Source organism: Xenopus tropicalis, chromosome 2 (assembly GCF_000004195.4).
Source record: "Xenopus tropicalis strain Nigerian chromosome 2, UCB_Xtro_10.0, whole genome shotgun sequence".
NCBI classification, from domain to species: Eukaryota; Metazoa; Chordata; class Amphibia; order Anura; family Pipidae; genus Xenopus; species Xenopus tropicalis.
This window is the reverse complement of record NC_030678.2, coordinates 158529650-158551387: the sequence shown is the minus strand read 5'-3', so window position 1 is coordinate 158551387 and position 21738 is coordinate 158529650. Positions and strand designations below refer to the sequence as shown.

Here is a 21738-nt window from a genome sequence, read left to right as displayed (position 1 = left end):
TGCGTGCTGTTAGCTGCTGGGCCTGGTTCCAAGGCCTATGGAGACAATCTCTCATGGGTTATATTACTATAAGTGGCATTTTGGGTTTTGTAATCTAAATCTGCTGATTTCTGATACACTGCTTAGGAAAACTTGAGTACTGCTGGGAGCTTTTGATCAACGCAAATCAGGAATCTGAAACTAAAGCTATTTGGTATTGCCATACTGGTGAGACACCAAATAAATAAATGTCACATGAGAAATCAAAAAGTGTTTTGCCCTCCATTGTGTCTCAGCTGGTGATCCTGATGAGAGATACTGAGGTACAGACTATTCAGATTATTGTCATGGCGTTTGCTTTCCTAATTACATAACAACAGAGACTCATAAGTAGGGATGCACCAAATCCATTATTTTTGGGTTCGGCCGAATCTTTTGTGGTTCATGTAACCAAAAGTCACGTGATTTTAAAGATTCACCTGAATCTGAATCCTGCTGAAAAAGGCTGAATCTTTACCAAATACTGAGCGGAATCCTGGATTGGTGCATCCCGACTCATAAGCAGGGCTGTTTGTGGGTGCTACTGTCACTGACCTGACAACTGGATAGTAATGGGACAAACAGACAAAATCAGCAAGAAATACTGTAAATTCCACTTACTGGATCCGGAACTGGAGGTGGAGGTGGCGGTGCAAATCTGCAAACCTTAAATGAAATAAAATATATAAACTGTTACTCAGATTCTTCAAGCCATAGAAACCTATTTCCCTATTGTGTTTCAATTTATTTTATATAAACGTGTTAATCCCTTACAGTTAGCCTTGCTTCTGTCATGATTTTATAGTATAGTTTTTATTACTATACACTGTTCACATTGTAAATAATTCATTCTGCCAGCAAATTAAACTTGTAACCCATTTTTTTTAATTTAAAACATCCACACCTGTTATAAAGGTATTTAAAAATCTCAGCTGCCAATCATATATTGCCTCCTCCGCCTCTATGGCTCAGGCTTAGCGACAGGGCAGGCAATTACTTTCACTTTTCATTCAGCACTTCCTATCAGGTGTAAATAGCCTTTTAGAGGTAAATATTAAAGAGTGCACTGACCCTGCCAGTAGCCATCAGAAGCTAGGAAAAAGTAAAGAGAATAAGCTGTAATTAGTAGCCTTCTATGGGGAATCCAGCAGAAGCCATTTGCCCTGAGATTCAAAATAAAAGCTAAAGTGCAATAATATTAATCCATTTTGAATTTCTAACAATGCAAGGTTTTCTAGGGTTAGAAGTCTGGTTGTTTTCTTTGAAAACGCCCCCCCTGGAGACCCCCGTATTGCTTGCTGAGAGACAAAAGTTTATTGATTCCGCTCACCAAGGTTTGAATACCAATACAGCTTTTGGCAGCTCCGGACAAAACTATGTGGGACGCACCTTATAACATATTATTATATACCCTTATACAAACATCATTAACATACCATGATTATATTTACATCATTTTAGCATTTAATTGGTTGTTATACTATGTTACATCACAAGACTGAACGTTCCAGCACAGTATATGATACCCAACAGCAAGAATAACTACCAATCAAACATAGAGCATTGCGTGCTGTTAGCTGCTGGGCCTGGTTCCAAGGCCTATGGAGACAATCTCTCATGGGTTATATTACTATAAGTGGCATTTTGGGTTTTGTAATCTAAATCTGCTGATTTCTGATACACTGCTTAGGAAAACTTGAGTACTGCTGGGAGCTTTTGATCAACGCAAATCAGGAATCTGAAACTAAAGCTATTTGGTATTGCCATACTGGTGAGACACCAAATAAATAAATGTCACATGAGAAATCAAAAAGTGTTTTGCCCTCCATTGTGTCTCAGCTGGTGATCCTGATGAGAGATACTGAGGTACAGACTATTCAGATTATTGTCATGGCGTTTGCTTTCCTAATTACATAACAACAGAGACTCATAAGTAGGGATGCACCAAATCCATTATTTTTGGGTTCGGCCGAATCTTTTGTGGTTCATGTAACCAAAAGTCACGTGATTTTAAAGATTCACCTGAATCTGAATCCTGCTGAAAAAGGCTGAATCTTTACCAAATACTGAGCGGAATCCTGGATTGGTGCATCCCGACTCATAAGCAGGGCTGTTTGTGGGTGCTACTGTCACTGACCTGACAACTGGATAGTAATGGGACAAACAGACAAAATCAGCAAGAAATACTGTAAATTCCACTTACTGGATCCGGAACTGGAGGTGGAGGTGGCGGTGCAAATCTGCAAACCTTAAATGAAATAAAATATATAAACTGTTACTCAGATTCTTCAAGCCATAGAAACCTATTTCCCTATTGTGTTTCAATTTATTTTATATAAACGTGTTAATCCCTTACAGTTAGCCTTGCTTCTGTCATGATTTTATAGTATAGTTTTTATTACTATACACTGTTCACATTGTAAATAATTCATTCTGCCAGCAAATTAAACTTGTAACCCATTTTTTTTAATTTAAAACATCCACACCTGTTATAAAGGTATTTAAAAATCTCAGCTGCCAATCATATATTGCCTCCTCCGCCTCTATGGCTCAGGCTTAGCGACAGGGCAGGCAATTACTTTCACTTTTCATTCAGCACTTCCTATCAGGTGTAAATAGCCTTTTAGAGGTAAATATTAAAGAGTGCACTGACCCCGCCAGGTATCGGAGGCTAGAAAAAAATAAAGAGAATAAGCTGTAATTAGTAGCCTTCTATGGGGAATCCAGCAGAAGCCATTTGCCCTGACATTCAGAATTAAAGCTAAAGTGCCATAAATATTAATAAGGAAACAATCAAATATATTCTATTTATACCCTGACTGGGATGTTTTGGACAAGGTCGGAGTGGGGGTGTGCAGGGCCAATGGGGAGTGTCGAGCAGATCTGCAGAAATGCCATAACAATGCTAACTGTTGCAAAGCTTTGTAGTTTGCTAGTTTGGAGTAGAACTTAAAGGAGAAGGGAAGGTAAAAACTAAGTAAGCTTTATCAGAAAGGTCTATGTAAATACAGCCATAAGCACTCACAGAAACAATGCACTGACTTCTCTGAAAAAAGATTAGTTGTCTGTAATTCCTGTGCCAGAGACATGCAGCTCTCTCCCCTCTCCTGCTCCCCCCTCCCTCAAGAATGCCAAGAACTCACTCCCTCCCCCTCGTTAGGAATGTGGATCTGAGCCAATCAGGAGAAAGCTGACTCATAGTCATGTTCACTTGGTCTGGGTGTCTGTGAGGCATTATGGGAACTTTCTTTACACAGCTCAGCGTTTTTTCTTCCTGTTTGGCTTCAGATCTTCTGAACAGGTGAAATATGGGGAGACTTAAGGGCACTATTAAGAGAACTGAAGGTATGCCTGCAGCTTGAGATTAACTCTTTACTAGCCTTTCCTTCTCCTTTAATATTAACCCATTCTGAATTTGCCTGATTTCTAACAATGCAAGGTTTTCTAGGGTTATACTATGTTACATCACAAGACTGAACGTTCCAGCACAGTATATGATACCCAAGAATAACTACCAATTAAACATGGAGAGCTGCGTGCTGTAGCTGCTGGGCCTGGTTCCAAGGCCTATGGAGACAATCTCTCAAGGGTTATATTACTATAAGTGGCATTTTGGGGTTTGTAATCTAAATCTGCTGATTTCTGATACACTGCTCAGGAAAACTTGAGTACTGCTGGGAGTTTTTGATCTACACAAATCAGCTTTCCTAATTACACAACAATAACAAGTAGGGAAGCACCAAATCCATTATGTTTGGGTTCGGCGAATCCTTCCTGAAAGATTTAGCCAAATACTGAGCCGAATCCAAATTTGCGTATGCAAATTAGGCTACAAAAAGATTACTAAAAGCGCATCCAAAATGTTTTTCTACTTCTGTGTTCATGCAACCAAAAGTCATGTGATCCTGAATGCTGGATTGGTGCATCCCCACTCATAAGCAGGGCTGTTTGTGGGTGCTACTGTCACTGACCTGACAACTGGATAGTAATGGGACAAACAGACAATATCAGCAAGAAATACTGTAAATTCCACTTACTGGAGGTGGAACTAGAGCTCCAAATCTGAAACCCTTAAATAGATTGAAATATACAAGCTGTTACTCAGATTCTTCAAGCCATAGAAACCTCTTTCCCTATTGTGTTTTATTTATTTTAGATAAACGTATTAATCCCTTGCAGTTAGCCTTGCTTCTGTCATGATTTTATTGTATAGTTTTTATTACTATAAACTGTTCACATTGCAAATAATTGATTCTACCATTTAAAATGTTATTTTTGAACCAACAAATGTATTGTTTTTAGCTGTAATATTGGTGTGTAGGCGCCATCTCAGTGCATTGTGCCTGAGTCTGAGCTTTTAGAAGGAGCCAGCGCTACACATTAGAACTGCTTTCAGCTAACCTATTGTTTCTCCTACTCCCATGTAACTGGAGGAGTCCCAATCCGGACTTGGATTTCTTACTATTGAGTGCTATTCTGATACCTACTGGGAGCTGCTATCTTGCTCCCTTTCCCCCTTGGAGTAAGCGCCTGCTCTGATGAATAGTGGATATTTAGAATTGCATCTGAAAAGCGCCCTTTGCACACTGCACTGCGTTCATAAACTCTACATTATAGACATTATACTTATGGCACAGAGGATTATTCTCCACAGGCAGATTGTATCTGGAAGACAAGCACCAAAAGGCCTGAAAGCCCTGGCACAGTGCTGGTACTGGTGATTACCAGCCCATAATAGATCTCTAGAGAATTTTATGCATGGCAAGTAGCAGTAACAGCGCTGTCATGTATTTCACAGCTAATGGGGAGGTGCCAGTGTGGCTTCTGGCTTATCTCTACCAGGGGAGATTATTTCCTGATACACAATTATCTGTAGGGCTCCATGTTATAACAGTCTAGATTTACAATTAAAAAAATCTAGCCTCACAGTTAATTCACTTCCTGGGATCTCTGACCTACCAACTGGCTAGCAAATGCTTAAGAGAAATCTGGACAAACAGACAGGATATCAGAATGAAATGCTATAAATTCTACTTACTGCTGAACAAAAAAAGCCAGAGCTCTAGAACAGGAAGAAATATACAAAGTGTTATTTAAAGCACAAAGCCCAATGCCTGGTAATCACCACTGCTCCTACTGGGTACTTTATATGGATGTGGATAAGCAATCTCTATTGTATAAGCAAGTGTCTATAGAAGGCAATTCACTTCTCTTTCCCCCATGTTAGCTCCCTACAGCTGGGGTTTATATATTCAGAACATTCATATTTCTTATTTGTTCTTATTAGTTCTATTTCTTAGTATTTTTTCTCACTTTCATAGGGGCATTTTACCAGTGCCAGTGCCCCTGTTAGCAGAAACGTGCCCCAGCCCTGGGTTCTTTGTAGCGAGCACCATGGAGCAATCCTTTTCTTCTGCATCTTCTTCCTGCAAAATCCCAGGGCTAACGTATGCGCAGAAGAGTGAAAAGTCGGCTTTTTATGTTAAACTTTGTCTTTTCACTGCGCATACGCACCCGCGCCAAGATAGAAGCTGGAAGAGGATCTCTCACTTGCAAGTACCAATGGCCGGTGCAATTTTCTACTAATAGCAGCACTGGCCTCTCAGGTAAATGAATACAATCACTGGGGGTACTCAACTTTTACCACCCCCAGTAAGTGTTGACTTTCCTTCTCATTTCAGCTGGAACTCTGGTTAAAAATAAACATAGCAAATGGCATTTTTTTGGCACTTTAAGTAACAGGATACATAACTGTAGGGTGCCGTGTTTGAATATTGGAATATATAACAATAAAAGTCACATTTTTGGGACCAACATTCACCAACCTTACAATCAGAATCAAATACTTACCTGAGCAGCAGTCACTGTGCCGAAACCCTAGCATAGTATGAAATATACAAACTGTTATTCAAATTGTTTTGACCCAGTAACACTGCCCTGCACCCTACAAGGTACTTTACATGGATTTGGATCAGCAACTTTAATACCTGTCTATATATAAGTCAAATAATCGGGGCGAGTGGTGACTGCTGGGGCACATCTTGGGTACTTTGTGTAAAATACTATAAATTGCAGTGGAGTTGCATCCAAACATGCAGAAAAGAATGGAATATATGTATTAGTAGTGTAGATACATAATATCAAATCTAGTCCCATAATCTGTCTGATATTAGGGAGCAAACATCACTGACCTAACAAGCCCTTATCAACTGATTACTGAAATAACTGAGACTGGGACAGACAGGGTATGTGAGTGAAACAGCGTAAATTGCACTTACTGGAGCTGCATCCGAAACAGCAGAGCTCTAGAAGAGAATGAAATATACAAGTTTAAAGATAATTTTGAGAACAAAGCCCAATGTCTGGTAATCACCACTGCTCCTACTGGGTACTTTATATGGATGTGGATAAGCAATCTCTATTGTATAAGTGTAGGGGTTTACCAAAAATGGGCCCTTAGGACAGGCCACAGGGTGGTGCTGAGTAACAGGGACACTGGGATGACTGTTTTTTAAATAGTTAACAGGGAGTATCCCTGCAGTTCAGGTTATATAAAGGGATGCAGCCATGCGCTGGCAGACATCTTAGGCTGGGATAGCTTCTGGGTAGAGGAGCTCCCCAGGTCCAGTTATAGATAGTTTCTATGTAATAGGTCGCTCCAGGAGTGACATGAAGGACACCAGAGTTTAGAATGGGCGGATATTGCCCCTCCAGGAGTGGTAGTGGCGTTAAGACCCCCCAGCATTACATCTACTGGAGTGCAGGGCCACAAGTGGCTAGGTAGGTGGACAAGGTCACCGCTAGTCCAGGAGTCTGGATCTGAGGGTGCCTAGGCAAGAGTAGCGGTGTGGGTCCCTGTAGTGAGGCTGCCTAGCGTGAGTACCGGGAAGGACTTCAAGCGGGGGTGCCTCCTGGCGAGAGTACCTGGGAGATCACCTAGATTGGAACATGTGGCGTGAGTACCGTAAGTTACCCAACAGGAAAAGAGTCTCAATGAGATGTAAGGAGATATGCCCTGCATGTGATGACTGTATTTGCCACTCCTGGAGAGGTTTCTGTCCAAATAAACCGTTGCATCTGATTCACATATACGACTGTGTCTGATTATACTTCATACCCAGAGGACCACTACCAAGCTGGTAAGGAATAACCCCAGAGGGGTACATCAACCAGGAGTACGTGGGTCCCAAGAGGGGTATAGCATCCTGTTCGTTTCCCAGGGGGTGGATTACAGTTCCACAAGATCATCCCTGGGTGGAGGCACGCCTTTAAGGGGAGAAATCCCTGTAAACCCCCATAGTAAGCGGGGGCTCAGGACTCCTGTAGCGCCAAATCAAAGTAATCAGCAGGTAGCAGCACAGAATCTGATAAAGTGGGCTACATAAGCAAGTGTCTATAGGAGACAATTCACTCCTCTTTCCTCTTTGTGAGCTCCCTATATATTGTATTATAGTCTCATTGCAAGAGAATGGCAGGGGGTGGTGTAACAGCCAGTTGGCATCATCAGGGCACGGCAGGGGTGCGGAAACCTGAGCAAATGTTACAGCAAAAAGCAAAGGGGCTTCAACCCATTCATCTGAAAAACCCACATTTAAGGTACAGGTACCATGAACTAGAAATGGGAAGAGTAATTCAGTCAAATGTTATTACATTATTTAGAGATACAAAACGTATGTAAATACCATGCCTTTAGAATGATGGCACATGGGACATATTCTTTGTTGGCAATTTTCAGGCAGCAGAGACACAGATATTCTCATTTCCATCTCCCTTTCATTTCAAAGGGAAATGTCTGACAGAGCAGTAAATTTCACTTACTTTATAACCAAATAATGGAGGTCTTGCAGCTGCAGAGCCAAAAGCCTAGAATGGAATGAAAGTTGTTATACAGAGATTCTTTTACCTACAAAGCCTAGACTCCATTAAAGGGGTAATTCACCTTTAAATAGTATGATTTGAGATTTTGGATGATTTGATAATTGAAAATGCCCAACAAAATAAACAGCCTGCTGCCCCTGGGAGAATTACATTTCCCTAATATAGAACTTGAGCTTTTTTGTATTCTACTAAAATATGGCTTCAGTGTATAGGAAAGGGTTAATAGCTTGCACTTGCACCATGGGTCCCATGGGGGGGGGGGATCCTGCCAACTAAGTTGAATGGGTGTCCAACAATAAAACAACAACAAACCTGAACATGCCCAAAACAGAATATTTTGCCACAATCTGGACAAACAGACAGGGTATGTGAGTAAATTGCACTTACTGGAGCTGCATCCGAAACAGCAGAGCTCTAGAGGAGAATGAAATATACAAGTTTAAAGATAGTTTTGAGAACAAAGCCCAATGCCTGGTAATCACCACTGCTCCTACTGGGTACTTTATATGAGCGTGGATAAGCAATCTCTATTGTATAAGCAAGTGTCTGTCAGAGACAATTCACTCCTCTTTCCTCTTTGTGAGCTCCCTATATATTGTATTATAGTCTCATTGCAAGAGAATGGCAGGGGGTGGTGTAACAGCCAGTTGGCATCATCTGGGCACGGCAAGGGTGCAGCAATCTGAGCAAATGTTGCAGCAAAAAGCAAAGGGGCTTCAACCCATTCATCTGAAAACCCCACATTTAAGGTACCATGAAATAGAAATGGGAAGAGTAATTCAGTCAAATGTCTGACATATGCGCAGAAGAGTGAAAAGTCAACTTTTTATGTTAAACGTTGTCTTTTCACTGCGCATATGCACCCGCGCCAAGATAGAAGCAGGAAGAGGATCTCTCATTTGCAGGTACCAATGGCCGGTGCAATTTTCTTCTAATGGCAGCACTGGCCTCTCAGGTAAATGAATACAATCACTGGGGGTACTCAACTTTTACCACCCCCAATAAGTGTTGACTTTCCTTCTATTTTCAGCTGGAACTCTGGGTAAAAATAAACATAGTGAATGGCATTTTTTTGCACTATGCACTCCGTTAGTGAAAGATCCTATACAGGGAATGTTGCACGTTATTTTCTCAAAGTAACAGGATACATAACTGTAGGGTGCCGTGTTTGAATATTGAAATATATAACAATAAAAGTCACATTTTTGGGAGCAACATTCATCAACCTTACAATCAGAGTCAAATACCTGAGCAGCAGTCACTGTGCCGAAACCCTAGCATTTTGGGTGATTTGATACCCTGTTATTTGCTCTAGAGCTGAAGTGTTTCCCCTATAGATATTCACAGCATTCCCCACAGCACAGAGACTTTGCTGCCACCTCTTCTTATCCCTTATTTGCTTTCCTAATTATATATCAGTAATAATCTGGCCACATAATCACTGATATTTCAGGGTGCTACTGTCACTGACCTGACAACTGGATAACAATGGGACAAACAGACAAAATCAGAAAGAAATACTGTAAATTCCACTTACTGTAAACCCTGCAGTTGCAGAACCAAAAGTCTAGAATGGAATGACAGTTGTTATCCAGTGGTTCTAAGCCACAAAGCCTAGAGCCCAGTAACACTGCCCTGCACCCTACAAGGTACTTTACATGGATTTGGATCAGCAAATTTAATACCTGTCTATAAAGGTAACTGAGTTACCTCAGTCTTCTTTTGTCCACAAGAAAACAACAACAACAAAACTGAACATGTCCACAACAGAATATGTTGCCACTATATACCCAAAGTCTAATAATAGGGGCGAGTGGTGACGACTGGGGGACATATTGGGTACTTTGTGTAAAATACTATAAATTGCACTGGAGCTGCATCCAAACATGCAGAAATGAATGGAATATATGTATTAGTAGTGTAGATACATAATATCAAATCTAGTCCCATAATCTGTCTGATATTAGGGAGCAAACATCACTGACCTAACAAGCCCTTATCAACTGATTACTGAAATAACTGAGACTGGGACAGACCGGTATGTGAGTGAAACGGTGTAAATTGTACTTACTGGAGCTGCATACGAAACAGCAGAGCTCTAGAAGAGAATGAAATATACAAGTTTAAAGATAGTTTTGAGAACAAAGCCCAATGCCTGGTAATCACCACTGCTCCTACTGGGTACTTTATATGGACATGGATAAGCAATCTCTATTGTATAAGCAAGTGTCTATTGGAGACAATTCACTCCTCTTTCCTCTTTGTGAGCTCCCTATATATTGTATTATAGTCTCATTGCAAGAGAATGGCAGGGGGTGGTGTAACAGCCAGTTGGCATCATCTGGGCACGGCAAGGGTGCAGCAATCTGAGCAAATGTTACAGCAAAAAGCAAGGGGGCTTCAACCCATTCATCTGAAAACCCCACATTTAAGTTACCATGAACTAGAAATGGGAAGAGTAATTCAGTCAAATGTTATTACATTATTTAGAGATACAAAACGTATGTAAATACCATGCCTTTAGAATGATGGCACATGGGACATATTCTTTGCTGGCAATTTTCAGGCAGCAGAGACACAGATATTCTCATTTCCATCTCCCTTTCATTTCAAAGGGAAATGTCTGACAGAGCAGTAAATTTCACTTACTTTATTAAATAATGAATGTCTTAGTTACTTAGTTAGCATCGCCCTTCCACCACAGGCTCCAGATATTAGCCACTGCCTGTCAGGCTACATGGGCCCCACAGGGGGTGGGTCCTGCCAACTAAGTTGAATGGGTGTCCAACAATAAAACAACAACAAAACTGAACATGCCCACAACAGATTTTGCTGCGACAATCTGGACAAACAGACAGGGTATGTGAGTGAAACAGTGTAAATTGCACTTACTGGAGCTGCGCCCATAAGAGAAAAGCTCTAGAAGAGAATGAAATATACAAGTTGTGTATAGAATAGATTTAAATGTTACACAAAACATGCTAGTAGCTACTCTCCTCCTCTCTGCTAGCAACATGTGCCCGTTTGCCCTTTGTGCCGACTGTGGTGCATCAGCAGGGGGTGATCATGGGTACTGCTGTCACTGACCTACCGACTGGATAGCAATGGGATAAACAGGCAATATCAGGGTGAAATAAAATAAATCCTTGAACCCATTCATTTGAAAATGCCAGAATTAAGGTACCATGAACTAGAAATGGGTACCTTAAATTTCGTCAAAACTTATGTAAATATCATGCCCGATAGCACAAGGAATATATCCTGTGTTGGTGAATTTCAGGTAGCAGAGAAACAGCAATAACGATTATTGCCATCTCCCTTTCACTTGAATGGAAAATGCCTGGAAGAGCTGTAGTGGTACTTTTAACCCATACCCCTATTTGTAATAAAAGGCACTAAGTCTGCCCTCATAAGGGAGACAGGTCTACACTATCTTGGAGGAGTTCTACTATAAAGTCCTGCCAGGAGATGGGAACCTGCAGCACCCAAACTCACTGAAACGCAAGGAGAGAATGGCCGGCAAGACTCTGGGGACTATGAGGAATATTAGTACATAGTGAAAAGTCCAAAAAACAGCTGCAGAAACACACCGGACAGCAGTGTCGGACTGGGACCTCAGGGGCCCACCAGAAAACCTTAGACCATAGGCCCACTCTCCAAACTTTCCTCATCCAACCTCTTTATTCTCGCAGTCTCTTTTATTTACATGCTAAAATCTATTCTTCCATCTATTTCTCCTATTTCTCCTCTTTGTTCCCATTCCACCCGGACCAGACACCGATGGTGAGTTATATTTTACTGTGTGATTACCTATTGTGAGTTGGCTGTAGATGTACTTGGTGACGGGCCTGGGGTATGCACACCCGGGTCATTACATGGTTTAGGTACTTTAGTTTGGATTACCGAGTTACTTATTTTGTACATATAAATTATGATTATGTTTATGCCAGTTTAAGATTTGAATATGTATTATTTATTGTACTTTTTTTTAAAGTATATTGTGACATTTATATTCTATATATACAGTATGTTTTGACATTTATATTCTATATATACAGTATATTGTGACATTTATATTCTATATATACAGTATACTGTGACATTTATATTCTATATATACAGTATAGTGTGCCATTTATATTCTATATATACAGTATAGTGTGACATTTATATTCTATATATACAGTATAGTGTGCCATTTATATTCTATATATACAGTATATTGTGCCATTTATATTCTATATATACAGTATAGTGTGCCATTTATATTCTATATATACAGTATAGTGTGACATTTATATTCTATATATACAGTATAGTGTGCCATTTATATTCTATATATACAGTATAGTGTGCCATTTTTATTCTATATATACAGTATATTGTGCCATTTATATTCTATATATACAGTATAGTGTGACATTTATATTCTATATATACAGTATATTGTGCCATTTTTATTCTATATATACAGTATATTGTGCCATTTATATTCTATATATACAGTATAGTGTGCCATTTTTATTCTATATATACAGTATATTGTGCCATTTATATTCTATATATACAGTATATTGTGACATTTATATTCTATATATACAGTATATTGTGCCATTTTTATTCTATATATACAGTATAGTGTGCCATTTATATTCTATATATACAGTATAGTGTGCCATTTATATTCTATATACAGTATAGTGTGACATTTATATTCTATATATATACAGGATAGTGTGACATTTATACTCTATATATACAGTATAGTGTGACATTTATATTCTATATATACAGTATAGTGTGCCATTTATATTCTATATACAGTATAGTGTTACATAGTTACATAGGGTTGAAAAAAGACCAGTGTCCATCAAGTTCAACCCATCCAAGTAAACCCAGCACACCTAACCCACACCTACCAATCTATACACTCACATACATACACTATAAATACAACCACTAGTACTAACTGTAGATATTAGTATCACAATAGCCTTGGATATTCTGATTGATCAAGAACTCATCCAGGCCCCTCTTATAGGCATTAACAGAGTCTGCCATTACCACATCACTAGGAAGGGCATTCCACAACCTCACTGCCCTCACCGTGAGAAACCACCTACGCTGCTTCAAATGGAAGCTCCGTTCCTCTAATCTAAAGGGGTGACCTCTGGTGCGTTGATTGTTTTTATGGGAAAAAAGAACATCCCCCAACTGCCTATAATCCCCTCTAATGTACTTGTACAGAGTAATCATGTCCCCTCGCAAGCGCCTCTTTTCCAGAGAAAACAACCTCAACCTCGACAGTCTAACCTCATAGTTTAACCCTTCCATCCCCTTAACCAGTTTAGTTGCAGTCTCTGCACTCTCTCCAGCTCATTAATATCCTTCTTAAGGACTGGAGCCCAAAACTGCACTGCATACTCAAGGTGAGGCCTTACCAGGGACCTATAAAGGGGCATTTATATTCTATATATATACAGGATAGTGTGCCATTTATATTCTATATATACAGTATAGTGTGACATTTATATTCTATATATACAGTATAGTGTGACATTTATATTCTATATATACAGTACACTGTGCCATTTATATTCTATATATACAGTATAGTGTGACATTTATATTCTATATATACAGTATAGTGTGACATTTATACTCTATATATACAGTATTGTGTGACATTTATACTCTATATATACAGTATTGTGTGACATTTATATTCTATATATACAGTATAGTGTGACATTTATATTCTATATATACAGTATTGTGTGACATTTATATTCTATATACACAGTATAGTGTGCCATTTATACTCTATATATACAGTATAGTGTGACATTTATATTCTATATATACAGTATAGTGTGACATTTATACTCTATATATACAGTATAGTGTGATTGGGGCCCTAAGCTCAGGTAAGTGACAGCAGCACAGAGTATGGGCAGGGAATCAGTAGAAAAGAAGATGGGGGGCTACTGGGGCATATTTGGGGGCACAGATCTTCCCTGCTAAAGGGCTGTGGGTGCCTTGGGCTGGTATTGTCAAAAACAATAACTCCTAAGGTAACTTCTAATATCCTCATATTTTACTTTATTTATTCTAATATACAAGTTCTAGTGAGTCATGTGACAGAAATTACATCACCAAGCTCCGATAATAACCGATGACATCACGAAGCACTGTTTACTAAATTTACAAAAGTTCATAAGGCAAAATGACAGAGAAAATGAAAATTCATGAAAAACACTAAAAACAAATGTTGAAGACAATAAAATTAAGTGGCTTAAAAAGAAACCATTGTAGAAGGCAGAGGGAAGCTAAAGGGGGATAGAAAAGAAATCGCAGTATAATAAAACACTATGAAATGAACTTACCTTGCGCCTTTGAAGCTAGAAAAGAAAAGCCAAAATACAGTGAGAAGGCTGGACAAATAGAACACATACTAATCAATACATGAAATTAATTAGGGGGAAAACTTTACGTAAAAGAAACAAACTGAAAGATGTTTAAAGGGGACACACCCCGCCCCCCCAAAAAAAATGGCTACTGAAAGAAAATTTCATTTTGAGCAACTTTCTCATATGCATTAATTAAAAATGAATTAGTACCCATTGCAAGCATGGGTTTTAGAAAGCAGTTTGCAAAAACTTGTATTTTGGAAACACTGCTGCTCCTTCCAATTCCAAGCCCTGTACAGTGCCCACCCCAACTGCTGTAAGTTACTTCTCTGCCCCATGTACCCCCCCTTCAGCCCCGATAACATTCACAGTTCCTTACATAACCCCTTCCCATATGCAGTGAGATGGGATATGGAGATACAGATTGTATAAGAAGCTCAAAGAAGTGACCAAAGAAGAGTAAAATGGCACATTTGAAAAAATACCCCTAATTCTCCTGATGGGTGCAATAAAGAGTAAACAAGGGCTAAATTACAGGAAAGAGGAAAAACAAAAAGACTTTGAAACTAAAACAGTAAATGATCATAGGGAAACAAAAATATAAAGATAAAAAAAAAAAGAGTAAATTGAAACTAAAATCCCTATTTAAAAAATAGAGATATTTCTGTTAAATTATGTTAGATTGTAAGCTCTATGGGGCAGGGACCTCCTTCCTACTGTCTCTCACACCACTGTGTATTTATACGTATTTACTGTATTTATTATATCACTTGTCCTCCCTGTGTGTAATTGTGTATTCTGTAAGATTGTACAGCGCTGCGTACCCTTGTGGCGCTTTATAAATAAAGTTATATATATGAATTATATGATCAGAGATAAACGCTATAAAGTAAATATGTTGTTTTTCCAGAAGGGCAAATATTGCTGTTGTCATAACATCAGCTCTATATTTATTATTCTTCATATGGATTTCTTATTGTCAGTATGAAGTATACGTAGAAGTGAGAGAGAAATAGGGCTGTTACGTAGCCGGCATTTTACTGGCCTGGCCGGTAGAAATGGTGCTTGGTACCAATGTTATTAATAGGGAAGAAAGATCAATCTATAGGAAAGGGTACAATATCTTAATTTACAGATATATTGAAAATATATATATATTTATACATCAGATCCACAGCTAAAGTTTCTACCATGCCAGTCTGTGTGGCAGAAATGGTGCTTGGTACCAATGTTATTAATAAGGAAGAAAGATCAAAATAAAGGAAAGCTGGTCTATTTATCAGAAAAGGTGGCAACACTACTTACATATGATGGAGAGGTTGGAGCCTAGGAAAGAAGAAAGGGTACAGGCTGTTAATTTATAGATAAGCTAGGGTCTGTGCAGTACAAATGGTGCTTGGTACCAATGTTATTAATAAGGAAGAAAGATCAAAATAAAGGAAAGCTGGCCTTTTTATCAGAAAAGGTGGCAACACTACTTACATATGATGGAGAGGTTGGAGCCTAGGAAAGAAAAAAGGGTACAGGCTGTTAATTTATAGATAAGCTAGGGTCTGTGCAGTACAAATGGTGCTTGGTACCAATGTTGTTAATAGGGACAAAAGGTAGAAATATAGGAAGACCCATAGGAACCCTACCTACGCCTGTTTCCACTTCACTGATGTGATGAGGCCCCAGGCCCCGGTTTGGCAAAGGTTCAATATGGACCTGAAATTTTGTTGTCGGGTTTGTGCCAATAATGCAAATAAAGGCATTGTTAATAGAAGAAAAATTTTTGTTGCACCATCCATTATTTTGACAACCCAGGCCGCTTCAGTTGAAAATGTGACTCTCCAAACTAGCACTCCTACAGAAACTGGATTCCTACCACCATCTACCCCCTTCGGCTCCTCGGAGGATAACAATAAATATTATTAACAACATTATATATGGTAGGTGGGACTATTCAATTATTAATAAATAATTAATAACTCAAAACCAGATTAGACATACATACAATAAAAAATTACCTAAAATATACTGGCCAGCCAGAAATTAAGAACTATCAATATTTAGTAGCACTCCATAGCAATATAATAAGCAGCTTAAATTCATTAAAATCAAAAATCCATTAATTAGAGATTTCCAGTTCATTAATAATCAAGAAGTAAAATATTTCAATTCCTTAGTAACTGAGGATATGTGAGTAGCTAAGTCAATAAAATACTATTGACTACAGACGAACAATAGGTTAAAGATTTTATATCAAGTTCAGTATAATCCAAAATCCATACATTGCTTTCAGACTAACACAGGGCTATAGGCACTTCAAGGGATGGGTATAACCATTGGGCATCCTCCTCCACCCCCAAATCTTAAGCACTAAAAAAAAAACCCGGGTTAGATTGCTCTCAACTTGTGCCAACATTCAGGCACATACAATTATTTTCCAAAAAAATTTAAAACCAGATCGTCTGATGTTACTATTTTTCAATATTGCTGTAGTAACTTTCTGCAATGCGTTTCGCCTCAAGAGACTTTATCAAGCAACTATTTTACATAAGCAGTTGTCCCCACTTCTTTATACCCTCCATTTTTAAAGGGGCAGCTATCAAACATGCATAATACAGATACCTTATACAACTACATAACTTCCAAAGAACAATTCCTTATATATAGGGGCAATAAAATAACAAATCTGATTCAATACTATTCTAGAAACGGAGACAATTCATATTTGCTTTTCAGATCATTAGGTTGCAAAGTGTTTAGATGGAATATGCACTCCTGTTCTCTACATCTCAATCATTTATCCCTATTTCCCCATCTCTTGCTCACAGGTGCCCAATCAATAACCATAAAACACAAATCTTTAACATTTCCTTTATGTACTAACTGAAAATGCTCAGATAGGATGTTTCTCCTTTCTCTCCTATTTTACCTCTCCTTACATTACTTAAATGTTCACACATCCTAGTTTTCAATCATTTCCCCACATATTGCAAATTGCTTGTACACATGTCAATAACATATGGTGACTGGTAGTTAAAATATTTTTTTAGCTCATAACTTTCAAAGTCTATGGCTGCTTCCCAACAGGCTGATACACTGACAGTGCAATAGGCCCCAGCTGTGTGGGAAAATGATCTGCATGGATTAAAGGGATATGGTGCAGTGGCAGAGCCAGGGATTAGCGTGCCTGCCATCCCATTAGCACTATATATATTCTTCTTCACATGGATACCTTACTGCCAGCATGATGTATGGGTGCTCAAGTAGAAGTGAGGGAGAAATGGTACAAGCTGTTAATTTACACATGTTTTGATGACATAAAATCTAGAGCAACATCTTATGTAGAATTCCCAGCGCTGGTGAAAGAGCCAATAAGCTATCACCTTTACTCCACTTTTATTACCAATAGTTAAAAGCAGATGCCTGCGCGGTGTCAGTAGCCTGTGTAACTTGCTTTCACAACATTGTTTAAAGGACAAGTAAATGCTGACTTGTAAAGAAGAAAAATAAATAACTGTACTTACCGGCATGTCCATGATTTCCTGCAAATGCAAATGCATAATATCATATATGATAAAATGGTTACATATACAGTATATGAAAACATTGTTTTATCCGGTATTCAGCCATGTATAATACTAATAATCATCATGGGGTTACTGGTGTCAGGCGGGGCCAGAATTAAGTTCTGGTCCTTCAGTAACAACAAGCATCAATGAGTAAGCCCCCATAAATCCATAAATAAAAGTTGCACCATCTGGCCAAGGTCCAGCACAAAATGCGTCAGTTTTTTTATAAGCATCTATAATCAAACAGGTCACATTCTCCAAGCTGGGAAGCCTCAATATCCATGGTGTATAGTTTGTAACTTTTCATCAAAACCAGTTAAAGGAACAGTAACACCAAAATATAAAAGTGTATAAAAGTAATTACAGTATAATGTACTGTTGCCCTGCACTGGTACAACTGGTGTTTGCTTTAGAAGGACAACTATAGTTTATATAAACAATGCTGCTGTGTATCCATGGGGGCAGCCATTCAAATGAGAAAAGGCACAGGTAACGTAGCAGATAACAGATAAAACCCATTATATTTTACAGAGATTATCTGTTATCTGCTATGTAACCTGTGCCTTTTCTCCTTTTTCCAGCTTTAATGGCTGCCCCCATGGCTACACAGCAGCTTATTTATATAAATTATAGTAGAGTTTCTGAAGTAAACACACTAATTTTACCAGTGCAGGGCAACAGTACATTATTTTCTAATTACTTTAAAACACTTTCATTTTTTGGTGTTACTGTTCCAAATACCATTAGTCCCAAATAGTCCCAAATATGTATTAACTTGGCCCTTCCTTCTGTTCATTCACTCACTTCCATCTTTAGTCTCCAGTACCTTTACTCAGGGGAACTTTCACACCTCCTTTAACAGGGCTTCCCAATAGTACCAGCTTTGCCAAGCTTTCTACTGGGTCCCTCCGAACACTTTCTTGGGCATTAGGCTTTAAACACACCAGGGTCCTTTGTATACCCTACACTTTAAACTTGGGTACTAACACCAGGCTACTAACCCCTTGTCAGTCCTGGGAGGGCACAAGCTGCCCTTACTAGCTGTTCTCTCTGTCTCTCATCCCAAGGATGAGCTGTGAAACATCCCTGTTGTGGCTAAACTTCCACCTTCCACACCTGGTGTGTTCCTTCCTGCTGCCACACCCAACCTGTACCTGAACCTTCCCCCTCTGTACGCTATTTCTGCACTCACCTTTGGTTCCAAGACAGGGAATATTCCAGAGCAGATCAGGAGTCTAATTCCCCAGTCTGACATGCACCCAGGCACGCTGCTGCCATGAGGTGAGTTGAGAAGCTCGCTGTAGGCGGCAGTGCCCTCAAAGTTACCCGGGGCAGCAAAAAGCCGCTCTAGGTAACTTTAAGAGTCAAATTTCCGATTTTCAAACCAGAAATCTGGCTCTGCTAGAGAGCACAATTGCCCCCCTGGACAACCTCAGGCGCAAGAAAAGGTAAGTGCTGGGGGGCAGCATCGAATCTGTCTACACCAAACAGTGCTCAAATAAATAGCACAATAATCCACTGTAGCAGGAATTCCTCTGTGCCCAATCAGCTGCCCGCCCAAACTGTGAATGATAAGGCAATAAGCCAATAATTACAGTAGATGCCCATGCAGTGTCAATACCCTGTGTAACTTGCATTCAACAAACAACGGGTCACCGCGCGCATGCCGCCCCCAAATTTGTGCCGCCCTGGGCCCGGGCCTTTGTGGCCTCTCCACAAATCCGGGGCCTGCCTGTCACAGAAGAAATGTATCAGTTAATAGAGCTGCTTCAGCAAAACTCTGCACTGAAATCCATTTTTTAGAATCGGGTACAATGGCTGCCTACACACACTAGAGATGGCTGCCTACACACCAATATTACCGCTAAAAAAAATCCATTTCTTGGCTCAAAAAAAAGTTTAAATGGTAGAGTGCATTATTTGCATTGTAAAGAGAGTAATTTAGAAATAAAAAGTACACCACAAAATAATGACAGAATACCTTTAAAGGCCAAGGAAAAACTGAATTGTAAAAAAGAACAATGACTGTACTTACTAGCATGTCAGCGTGAACCTGCAAATACAAAATATCATATTATACTCACTGTAAATAAAAACAAGCATACAGCCAAGGCTTGCATATTGGTGCCTTGGGCTGGTATTGTCAAAAACATAATGTACAACACTTTTAACCTTCTGTAGTTAGGGTTTCGTTCTCCTTTAAATCATCCCACAGCAAGTATGAGCTTCTGTATGTAACTTCCAAAATAATATAATGGAAATATTGTTCTTAAGTGATATTAAAGGGAAAACTGTACAAAAAAATACTTTAAACAACCATAACAACCATAACAGTAATATACTATATATAGTGAATAAGGTACCCCCTATTGTAAAATATAAGGATATTATAAGTCACAGAGGAGTCCCATGGCCATATAAAAACATGAGGCCGAAGGCCGAGTGCTTTTATACAGGTCATGGAACTCCGAGGTAACTTCTAATATCATCATATTTTACAACAGGGGGTACTTTATTTATTCTAATATACAAGTTTTAGTGAGTCATGTGACAGAAATTACATCACTAAGCTCCGATAATAACCGATGACATCACGAAGCACTGTTTACCAAATTTACAAATGTTCATAAGGCAAAATGATAGAGAAAATGAAAATTCATGAAAAACACTAAAAACAAATGTTGAAGACAAAAAAATTAAGTGGCTTAAAAAGAAACCATTGTAGAAGGCAGAGGGAAGCTAAAGGGGGATAGAAAAGAAATCGCAGTATAATAAAACACTATGAAATGAACTTACCTTGCGCTTTTCACACTAGGAAAGAAAAGCCAAATTACAGTGAGAAGGCTGGACAAATAGAACACATACTAATAAATACATGAAATTAATTAGGGGGAGAACTTTACGTAAATGAAACAAACTGAAAGATGTTTAAAGGGGACACACCCCGCCCCCCCCAAAAAATGGCTAATGAAAGAAAATTTCATTTTGAGCAACTTTCTCATATGCATTAATTAAAAATGAATTAGTACCCATTGCAAGCATGGGTTTTAGAAAGCAGTTTGCAAAAACTTGTATTTTGGAAACACTGCTGCTCCTTCCAATTCCAAGCCCTGTACAGTACCCACCCCAACTGCTGTAAGTTACTTCTCTGCCCCATGTACCCCCCCTTCAGCCCCAATAACATTCACAGTTCCTTACATAACCCCTTCCCATATGCAGTGAGATGGGATATGGAGATACAGATTGTATAAGAAGCTCAAAGAAGTGACCAAAGAAGAGTAAAATGGCACAATTGAAAAAATACCCCTAATTCTCCTGATGGGTGCAATGAAGAGTAAACAAAGGCTAAATTACAGGAAAGAGGAAAAACAAAAAGACTTTGAAACTAAAACAGTAAATGATCATAGTGAAACAAAAATATAAAGGTCAAAGAAAAAAATGAGTAAATTGAAACTAAAATCCCTATTTAAAAAATAGAGATATTTCTGCTAAATTATGTTAGATTGTAAGCTCTATGGGGCAGGGACCTCCTTCCTACTGTCTTTCATACCACATGTATGTGTATTTATACGTATTTATTGCATTTAACATACCACTTGTTCTCCCTGTGTGTAATTGTGTATTCTGTAAGATTGTACAGTGCTGCATAGCCGTGCAGTGCTTTATGAATAAAGTTATACATACATACAAATGATATGATCAGAGATAAACGCTATAAAGTGAATATGTTGTTTTTCCAGTAGGGATAAAGCAAATATTGTTGCTGCCATAACATTAGCTCTATATTTATTATTCTTCATATGGATTTCTTATTGTCAGCATGCTGTATAGGTAGACGTGAGAGAGAAATAGGGCTGTTACGTAGCCGGTAT

General features: G+C 38.9%; 1 protein-coding gene across 29 annotated transcripts in view; it reads right to left on the bottom strand.

Annotated features, from left to right (window-relative positions):
- Positions 1-21738, bottom strand: part of LOC100170623 (protein mono-ADP-ribosyltransferase PARP4) — a 100645-nt gene that overhangs the window by 15490 nt on the left and 63417 nt on the right. For 20 of the 29 annotated variants that reach the window (XM_031897278.1, XM_031897281.1, XM_031897288.1 and 17 more), the window contains 19 exons: positions 20663-20677; positions 19902-19919; positions 17822-17839; positions 15789-15809; positions 15612-15632; positions 14283-14297; positions 10789-10815; positions 9968-9994; positions 9434-9463; positions 8284-8310; positions 7837-7881; positions 6297-6323; positions 5869-5895; positions 5057-5080; positions 4056-4088; positions 2672-2689; positions 2222-2266; positions 1090-1110; positions 640-684 (listed from right to left, as the gene is read on the bottom strand). In XM_031897278.1, coding sequence (XP_031753138.1) covers positions 640-684; positions 1090-1110; positions 2222-2266; positions 2672-2689; positions 4056-4088; positions 5057-5080; positions 5869-5895; positions 6297-6323; positions 7837-7881; positions 8284-8310; positions 9434-9463; positions 9968-9994; positions 10789-10815; positions 14283-14297; positions 15612-15632; positions 15789-15809; positions 17822-17839; positions 19902-19919; positions 20663-20677 — 504 coding nt within the window. The remainder of the gene's footprint in view (positions 1-639; positions 685-1089; positions 1111-2221; positions 2267-2671; positions 2690-4055; positions 4089-5056; positions 5081-5868; positions 5896-6296; positions 6324-7836; positions 7882-8283; positions 8311-9433; positions 9464-9967; positions 9995-10788; positions 10816-14282; positions 14298-15611; positions 15633-15788; positions 15810-17821; positions 17840-19901; positions 19920-20662; positions 20678-21738) is intronic. The other 9 variants (XM_031897295.1, XM_031897298.1, XM_031897301.1 and 6 more) reach the window with 5 other exon arrangements.